This window comes from Strongylocentrotus purpuratus, unplaced genomic scaffold (genome assembly GCF_000002235.5).
Source record: "Strongylocentrotus purpuratus isolate Spur 01 unplaced genomic scaffold, Spur_5.0 spur5_scaffold_6, whole genome shotgun sequence".
Classification (NCBI taxonomy): domain Eukaryota; kingdom Metazoa; phylum Echinodermata; class Echinoidea; order Camarodonta; family Strongylocentrotidae; genus Strongylocentrotus; species Strongylocentrotus purpuratus.
Genome location: NW_022145612.1, coordinates 15842878 through 15853124, shown reverse-complemented (window position 1 = coordinate 15853124; position 10247 = coordinate 15842878). Strand labels below are relative to the sequence as shown.

At 38.0% G+C, this 10247-nt stretch overlaps 1 protein-coding gene across 1 annotated transcript; it reads left to right on the top strand.

The window, feature by feature from the left end:
- Positions 1 to 2542: 2542 nt before the first annotated feature.
- Positions 2543 to 8647, top strand: LOC582460 (LDLR chaperone boca). Its single transcript, XM_011668918.2, has 3 exons — positions 2543 to 2947; positions 4225 to 4457; positions 6289 to 8647. The coding sequence occupies exons 1-3, from the start codon at positions 2777 to 2779 to the stop codon at positions 6536 to 6538; spliced, it is 654 nt and encodes a 217-aa protein (XP_011667220.2). The 5' UTR covers positions 2543 to 2776; the 3' UTR covers positions 6539 to 8647.
- The last annotated feature ends 1600 nt before the right edge of the window (positions 8648 to 10247 follow it).

Sequence of the window (10247 nt, the reverse complement as noted above, 5' to 3'; positions counted from 1 at the left end):
ACGCGAAACGCGGAAGCTTTGACGTTTTATTAAATTAAATCGAGAAAGAAGACGACTCGTTGTACCGTTCTCGACTCTTAATCTTCGTCTGAATTTAGTTTTTCCCCTCCTGCGCGAAGCGCGAAAATTTTTACGATTTATTAAATGATTAGAGAAAGAAGACGATTCGTTGTAGAGTTCTTGACTCTTAATCCTTGTCTAAATTCAGCCCCCCTCCCCCTCCTGCGCAAAGCGCGGAAGCTTTGACGTTTCATTAAACTATTAAAGAAAGAAGACGATTCGTTGTACCGTTCTCGACTCTTAATCCTCGTCTGAATTTAGTTATTCCCCTCCTGAGCGAAGCGCGGAAAATGTTACGATTTATTAAATTATTAGAGAAAGAAGACGATTCGTTGTAGAGTTCTCGACTCTTAATCCCTGTCTACATTCAGCCCCCCTCCCCCTCCTGCGCGAAGCACGGAAGCTTTGACGTTTCATTAAACTATTGAAGAAAGAAGACGATTCGTTGTACCGTTCTCGACTCTTAATCCTCGTATGAATTTAGTTTTTCCCCTCCCGCACGAAGCGTGGACAATTTTACGATTCATTAAATTATTAGAGAAAGAAGACGATTCGTTGTAAAGTTCTCGACTCTTAATCCTCGTCTAAATTCAGTCACTCCCTCTCCCTCTTGCGCCGAAGCGCGGAAGCTTTGACGTTTCATTAAGCTATTAAAGAAAGAAGACGATTCGTTGTAGAGTTCTCGACTCTTAATCCTTGTCTGAATTCAGGTCCCCCCCCCCCCCCTCTCCTCCCGTGCGAAGCGCGGAAACTTTTAAGTTTCATAAGATTGTGAGAGAAAGAAGACGATTGGCTGTACAGTTCTCGACTCTTAATCCTCGTCTGAATTCAGGTCCCCCCCCCCTCCCACGCGAAGCGCGGAAGCTTTTAAGTTTCATAAGATTATGAGAGAAAGAAGACGATTGGCTGTACAGTTCTCGACTCTAAATCCCCGTCTGAATTCAGGTTCCCCCCTCCCGCGCGAAGTGCGGAAGCTTTTAATTTTCATTAAATCATTAGAGAAAGAAGACGATTCGTTGTACCGTTCTCGAAAATAATCCTCGTCGGAATTTAGTTTCCCCCCCATCCCGCGCGAAGTGCGGAAGCTTTTACGTTTCATTAAATCATTAAAGATTCGTATTACCGTTCTCGCCTCTGAATCCTCGTCTGAATTCAGGTTCCCCCTTCCGCGCAAAGCGCGGAAGCTTTGACGTTTCATAAGATTATGAGAGAAAGAAGACGATTCGCTGTACCGTTCTCTATACTCTTAATCCTTGTCTGAATTTCAAAGATGTTCTTTTTCTGCTACTTTTTCTTCCTACGTCCTCTTCCGATTTGGGGGGACCGCGGTCAGATAAGCATTCAGGGGCCCGCCTTAGGGCCCCTGGTGGGGTCGAGGCGGCGGAGCCGGCCCCGGAAACTCAGGGGTTTTAGGCGTTTAATTAAGGTCAGATGAGCATTTTTTTTAAAATACCTATTATTTTGTGACACTGGAAGGTCACTATTTGGCGTAGGGTCCAGGGGGCGGAGCCCTCCAAAAGAGGGATTTTAGGCATTAAGTTACCGTCAGATGAGCATCTAAGGGCCCGCCGTAGGGCCCTAGGTTGAATCCAGGGGGCAGAGCCCCCGAAAGCTTTGGGATTTTAGGCATTTAATCACGGTCAAATGAGCAATCAGTATCAGTACGCCAGTATCTCCTCTTTTCCTTTTTTCTTTCCCTTTCCTTCCTTCTCTCTTATTTTTTGATTGGGGGGGGGGGGGGGGGGGAGGGGGTCAACAGCTTTGGAGGCAAGGCCCTTTCGGCCCCCCGATCTCCTTCTTCCCCCTTTTCTTTTCTTCTTCCTCTTCTTTCTTTCCCTTTCTCTCCCCTTTCCCTTTCCCTTCTTTTCCTTTTTTCTCTCTTTTTTTTTTTTTTTTTTTTTTTTTTTTTTTGCGGGGGGGGGGGGGGGGGCCAAGGCCCGCTCGGCCCCCCCCCTGAATCCGCGCCTGTGTCTTCTCACCCCTATAACAAAAAACAGACACGCTTTCCAATTCTCTCACAATATGTCCACGATATGCGCGTATCGCTATTATAAAAACCTCCATTGATAAATATAGGTGGCATTTTTAGGAAATTTAATTCCTGTTAACTTTCCTTTTCTTTGAATGGAATTTTATATGTGATTTAATTCTGGTTTTTATTATTGTTATGTACTTTTGGCTTAAAATCACAACCATCTTTTACAATTTTTTTTGGAGGGGGCGTTTTTGGGGGGCAATAATGCGTTTTGCCCTCACACTTTTTTTGATTGGAGGGCAACTGCCCCCCCCCCCCCCCCCCCGCCCCCCGCCACCCTACTTTCGGCGCCTATGACGACAGTGAATATGTATCCAAGAAATATTGTGCAGCACTTACTAGGCCAGTTCTTCCGCCACTGGTACGGCGCGAGTTATTACGTTTCGCAAGCTCGCGCGCATCGCTCGCCTTTCCAATATATACGAACGAGATTTTGGTGGACGAGTTGTCTAAGAATTTTAGTGTGTGTCGCAGCCGCGCCTACCTGAGCCCCAGCCAGCTAGCTAGCTAGCTCTACGCTGCCTGGCCCGGCGGGCCCGGCGGCCCTGGACGTCGATGATCCGGCCAGATGATAGTAGAGGCCGAGGTCGAAAGCGCTTGTGCATTGTATTTTGCGACCGGATTTGCTGGAGTAGTGTTGCTCGCTGATCTGCTCTGAACGTCAATACATTCTCAAGAACAATGTCAAAGTCTACTTTTTTAATTGTGGTCTTTCTCGTCACTTTTCTAGCAACAACATATTGTGGCGATGCTTCAGAAGAGGAGGAGGATGGTCCGTCACAGAAGTGGAAGAAGAAAGATGTTCGAGATTACAATGATGCAGATCTGGAAAGATTGTTCGATCAGTGGGAGGTAAGGACACGGCCCTGCTGCTTGCCGCGTCGCCAGCGCGCTCCGTGCCTATCGAAGAGTGAGATGAGACTAGATCCAGCTGGAAGAGCAAATGCTTTAGGGCTATGCTCTCTTTATCTTTACTTTTACCCGAGATCCTGGAAGAATGCTGTGTTATCACTTCTCAGCAATCAGGCTTAAATTTTGTATTTAAAAAAATTAGTAAGATTTTTGAAAATCTGATAACACCAATAGATCTAGAGTCTAGATCTAGACCTATTTGAAAGAGGAACCTAAAATCTAAGATTAAGAATTTTTTTCTCTAGTCTAGATCTAGACTAGACCGAATTTTCCGTCTCTTTCGTTCGTTAGCCTCTTATTGGGGTAGGGTCGGCCGGCTCTCTCTTCAGAGACGGAAACCGTCTATACACATTCCCTTGATAACGCCACGGCCATTTCAGGTCGTAGCGTTTTGCCCCCAAAATCCCCCAAAATGTCATTTTACCTCGTGCATGTTATATTGTAAATTAGGCCTAGGCTATAATAAATCAGTTCCACTTACCAACTTGACTGAAATAATCAGTTTAATAGTCCCTTTTTAGGAATTTATGGGTCAAAATCGAAATCCATGTTGAAAAAGATTTTCAAAATGGATTTCGATTTTGACCCATAATTTCCTAAAAAGGGACTATTAAACTGATTATTTCAGTCAAGTTGTTAAGTGGAACCGATGTATTATAACCTAGGCCTAATTTACATGTGGATATGCACGAGGTAAAATGACATTTTGGGGGATTTTGGGGGCAAAACGCTACGACCTGAAATGGCCGTGGCGTTATCAAGGGAATGTGTATAGACGGTTTCCGTCTCTAAAGAGAGAGCCGACCCTACCCCCAATAAGAGGCTAACGAACGAAAGAGACGGAAAATTCGGTCTAGATCTAGACTAGAGAAAAAAATTCTACGGAATGGGTATGATTTAATGCAAATATTGACAAACGATCAAACACATTTTGCTGTCTTTTAAGTTCTAAAAACTGATTGGGGGATATTTTGCCTTGCAAATTATGCAACTATCTTAGTTTGATAATGTAGATTGTGTTTTGGGGGTTAAATAAGCTGTAAACTTCATTCAATATGCAAAGTAAGGTCTTGATTTTATGACTTTTTCGTCAGTTGCATACAAAATGTTTACCACAATAACAAACAAAAAATTTTCAATGGGCTGTGCCCTAATGAGGATCAGAAAATATCTCAAACATAAATTATCATTTTATCTCGTTTGTTATCATTGCTCAGGAAGACGAAGAGAAAGATCCCGATGACTTGATGGAACATGAAAGACCAGCACCAAAGATCGACTTCTCCAAGATGGATCCCAGCAATCCTGAGAGTATCCTTCAGATGAGCAAGAAGGGCAAGACCCTGATGATGTTTGTGACTGTCTCAGAGGATCCAACTAAGGAGGAAGCAGAAACCATCACCCAGCGATGGCAAGATCAGCTATTCAATGCAAACTATCAAATCCAGAGGTATTTGAAATTGGTAACATTTCAAACAGATATTTTAATACAGTCAATACAAACCATACTATTTACCTTGTTTGGTGGGAATACTCAGATTGGTATCTGTAGCTGTACATAGTCAAGATAGTATGTAATGTTAGTCCTAAAACACTAATGGACAATTCCATGAAATGTGTTCTGTATTTTGATGCGCATTTATGCACATTGACTATACAGTGTAAAACTGTAAATAGTATTGAAACCAGATAATCATTAGGCAATGGTCATTTCAGGAGATTTTATTTGTGGGATGAAATAAAAAGATAGTAACTTATGCCGTATGAAAGACATTGCAAAGAATCATCCTAATACAGCCTCTCTGAGATATGTTTCAACTACAACAACAACAAAATGCTTATGCAAAAAAAAAATCTTTGTAGATTGATGGTTTTGTATAATACATTAATGGTTTCCAAGACAGAAACACTGTACACATGGACTCTGAGGCCAAGCACACTACCATTTTGTAATTACAGTGAAACCTACATAAAGACCACTTAAGGAAAACATGAAAAATTGTCTTTATAGGCAAGTGGCCTTTATGTACAGGTTCCTTTTGTACAGGTTTCAGTGGGAAACCATTTTCAAAGAAAAAGAAAAATGTGATCTTTATAGACAAGTGGTTGCCAAAGCAGGTTTGACTGTATCACACTGCTGAGGAAATGGTACCATGATGAAGTCTAGTCCTGTTCATATTGACATTTGAAAACTTTTAAAAGTTGTGTTCTTGAACTCCAGTGTGAAGATTTAAAATTTGAAGATCTCGTATTTATATCCGGGATATACAATATATCCGGGATATACAATATATCCAGGATATACAGGTAAGAAATACCTGTAAAGGGAAAACGAGGCGATATGCCAGGGGATCAAAGTTATTTTGAAAATGTATTCCCCTATTACTAATTTGATGAAATGGAAGCAGCCCTAAATTAGCGTATTTTGAAGTTCCTTTTTTAATCAATTGATAGAAATCTTTCACATTCATTAATTCTTGAACGTAATTAAACATCAACATTGTTGTATGTCATAATATTAACATAGTACGACAATGTACTAAACTTTTGTCATAGGATTGAAATGCACTGACTCTCCACTTATACCTTTAAAACGACACGAGATATCTGTTCTTTTTTTCTTTCTTTTTTAAAATTAAACACAATTGTTGTTCAACAAACAAGTGTTTACAATGAGCAAGTATATGCCATTGAAATGGGTAATATATTAACTTCACTTAAACTTTAGTGCAATCATTCTGTCATGTTTTTTAAAAACATTTTCTGTTTTTGCTTTTATCACCTGCAGGCCTGATAAAAACCCGATTTAAATCGGTTTCCCGATTTTTTTTATTTTTCCCGATTTTTTCCCGATTTTTTTTTTCTTCCCGATTTAAAAAAAAAAAAAAAAAAAAAAAAAGATTTTTTTTTTTTTTTTTTTTTTTTTTTTTTTTTTTACCAGATTTTTTTTTTCTTCCCTTTTTTATCCTGATTTTCCTGATTCCCCCCTTATTTTCTCTATTCTTCCCTATTTTGCCCTATTTTTTTCTCCCGATTTTCTTACTCGAAAGGGGGGAATGTTGTTAGATGCCGTTTTTTCCCCGCGAATCGCCTTTTTTTTATTTTACTCAAGGGGGGCGTGGTTGAGGGGAAAACAAAAAACCTAATTTTTTTTTAGTGCTCACTATCACCCCTGCACCTGTATTCAGATTGTACAACAGTATGGAATTGAAATTCATACTTTGACAAAGTATATCTTTTCTGCAATTCTCATTACTTGTTACTTGTTTTATTACATGCAGATACATGGTGGACAGCAACAGGGCCATCTTCCTCACCAAAGATGGTGCCACTGCTTGGGAGATGAAAAACTTTCTCTTAGAACAGGATCGATGCCAGGAGGTGACTATCGACAACAAGAGCTATTATGGCAAGGGCTCTGGAAGGATGGATGAAAACAAACCTGCAGGGGGAAAGAAAGATTCAAAGAGTAAGACAAAGAAAGAAAAGGGGAAGAAGAAGAAGAAGGAAAATAATAAGACAGAATTGTAAGTAGATAGCAAAAGAATAAAGACACTTTCATGTACTTTTGTGTTTCTTAATGTCTTGTGTAAGTTCTGTAACACAAGTGTATTGTGTGTATTGTCTCTATTGTGAACACATTCTCTTTTGACAGTGATACAATCATGATTTGATCGTGAGAGCTTAGAGCAATAACTTTTTTGAATATGCTGTAAACATTTCATAAACTATATATTTTCATAAGGTGTATCAAATGAATTGAATAATGATTTTTTGTTTGTATTTATGAAATGTATTCCTTCCATTTCCATATGCACCCTATATATAATCAATGGTTAGTGATGCACAACTGCTTTCTCGTCATGTTTTTGTCATAACTGTCTTATTAGTACCAGGTTGCTTTCTGATCATGCTTTTGGAATTGCATACCGGTATACACTACAAAATTCAACCAAAATCGTAGACACTAATGATAGGACATTTTCAGATTGGATTAGATTTCAATTCTTCTCATGCTTCAAAGTAGCTTAGCTTAGAAATTATATTTGAATCATTGATGGCATTTAAGGTAGCTTTTCATTAGAATGTTGTGTTTGCTGGAGGGTGGCATAAAAACATGTAATCAGTGCATTTTGATTTCATACATGTACCATAATTTGTCAAAATTGTTAGGCCCTGTAGCTCAGAATATAACTGAACATGGCTTTATTGTTCAAAGAGATGAATATCAAACTGTTTAAATCTATTTGTCGCTGTTTATTTCGCTATAAAATCGTGTATGTATGTCTTTATGTACAAAGAAAAGTGCCTTGTAGATTCTAGATCAATTCAAGTTCTATCAATGTTGAAGGTAGACTTGTGTGTACTTCATTAATGTATCTTAATCTCATGAACTGCCTATATTGTTCAGTTTGTTGCACATGTCGTACAATATTTGGTCATTAGGTACTTATAATTTGTTATGTTCATTTTACTCAGTCTGTCTCATGGATAATATGATGTTTTGTGTAATCTTGATGATTAAGGAATCTTTGGATATTGTTTTTTCACATATATACATGTGTAAGGATGGAAAATATGTTGCACTACTGAAAAATTATTTTAAAAAATTATTGTTTACAGAAAATATACACAATGGAAATATAAAAATCTCTTCAAAGTATAGTGTATTGCTATATTGTTAGAAACCAACATGTAAAACGTTGTAATTACGAAAAGAGTTAAACAGAAATACACTCTTGATTTCCTGTAATTATTGAGCAAGATTTACTATTGCTAGCATAATCAAGATTGCTAATGCTCATGGAATGAATGTTAAAAATACAGTAACTATTATTGGTATGTACTGCTATTAATTTATATTGTACATTATTAATCCAGAGGTACTTTAGTAACTATTCGGCAGAAACAAATTGGACTCACATTGGATATCAATGAGGAGTACTCATTTATCCATATCTTGTTAAAGGTACAGTGTACTGTTGAAATTGAAAACAAAATTTGTCAGCTTTTAAGATGTGTATTTTTCCAGTCTCTATTAGAATTAATAAGTATTGATTCAAACATATACAGGTATATGTTATCTCACAAATCTTGCATAGTGTATTTTAAAAAATTGATTTAAAATCATGTTTTTATAATGTATCCGATCTTCATGCCGTTTTATCATATGGTTTTCTTAGCATTTCTTTCTGTACTTGAACAGTTTTATACACTGTTCTGCTTTTTTTTTTGTTTACTTGGCACATGCATTTTGTTACCCTTTGATTTTGTGCAATAGCATCCATATATATGCATTTCATGTCACTTTGTTGGCCATGTTGATGAATTTTTATGAGAGTATGTATTTCTTTGAGCATCTCTTTCAATGAATATTTCTATAATAGCTGAGCCTGTGGTATCATGTCATCAATGGTCTGATGAAGGCTATGAGCCAACCCAACCTTTCCTTTTACCGTCATGCATCCATTTTATTTCACGTTTTGAGATTTATTATGTGAGGCTACTGTAATTATACTAAACTCATTAACACTTCTATGCTGGTTGTATTTATTATTGAGCAAATTTTGAATTCTCGTACTTGTGGAGTCCATTAGAAAATAAAATACGCATTCAATGTGTAATTAATTTCTTTGAAAAGGTGTTTTTTTGTTGCTGTACCCTCAGTAAGGTTTTCCAATATGCAAAGATATATTTGTTACCTCATTGACTTTAACTGACACAATAGTTTATCCTTTTGAGACTCACAGTTAACATAGATTTTCACGGGACAAATAGTTTTGATGATTAACTTAGAAGTTCTTACAACTACATCCCATGGGAGGTAACAATGTTGGTCTTGCTTGGCCATCTGTAAAGTTAGTTACATGTAAGTAAGGTTTCTGTCTCATGGACTTTCAGTCTTGGGCCGTCACTCTAATGGGATGGACTGCTGATCTCTTGGGCTCTTAGTCCACTTGGATGCCCCCTTATTACACCGTCCTGTTAACTAAAGGGTACACTGAAGGTTCATATGGGCAGAAATGGTGGATCCAGGGTGCACAATGTCAATTTTTTTTTCTTCCCCAATTCAAATGCAGGGTACCGGTAATTTTTTTTTTTTTTAAGTAATGGAAACAAAACCATTGATATATTTTCAAAGGCTTATTTTCGTCTGACAAAAAGGAAATTTCAAGATTAGCTGTTGGAGGGACACACGCATATATCTTGTGTGAATAAAGGTATAACAGTTCTTGCCCTTGAATGAAGTTGTGACCCCTGTTTTCAGATTGTATAAGAAGTAAGAACATGTATTATGCATGATTGTGGCATAATATGCAGTATGCAAGTGTGTAATTTGTGTGGATGTGTGTGTGTTAAGAGCTTACCTGAGTATATCATAAATATAATAAATTATTCATAAATACCTGTAGCAGATACATGTATATACTGTATATATGTCAGCCCCTGACCATGATAAAAGGATGGTTGCTCGGGGTACAAAAATAATATAACATAATTTGGCACACATACATACAAAATTTGTGCGTGTGTGTGTGTGTGTGTGTTTCAAGTTAAAAAAACAAAGTTTTAAAAAATAATCCAAAGTGCCCATTTTCCACAAGTGTACAGCAACTAAGGGCGCCACCCCCTCCCATGCACAAGCTCTTAACCAAGAACACGGAGAGCTAGAGAGCCTGAGTCGGTTGGGTTCAAGTAGCTGCGGTCGAAGTTCTTGACAAAAATATAATATCGGGGAAAGTCTTAGCCCCCCCCCCCCCCACACACACTTTTTTTTCTCCGCTCAAACATTCCCCTCTAGTAGTTATTTGAAATTGGCATATTTCTCTGAAGAGCCCTTGCAAAACTGGGTCAGGAATGGGCAAGTGATTCTACATTCAAGCTAGCCTGATACTTTCCCAATTTTGTTTTTAGTGCAGTTTGAATAAGCACGATCCAGCCACTGGCATATTTAACGAGATACTATTACCTTCATGGCATCTTATATGAACTTTATGGAGGGGATAAGAGAAAAATAGGCCTATAATGTATATGAGAAAATGTAATTGGGCAAAGTGCAAATTGAGTAAGAAAGAGCGAGAAGGACATAAAATAACGCATGCGACATGGGTGAAATTATTGATTTTGTTTTTAATGTATTGCTTCATAAACACTTGAAGCAAGGGAAATGTAAACCGAGGTCTAAATGGACGGATCTAATTTGATTGTGGATAAATAACCTATAAATGTTAGCAATTGA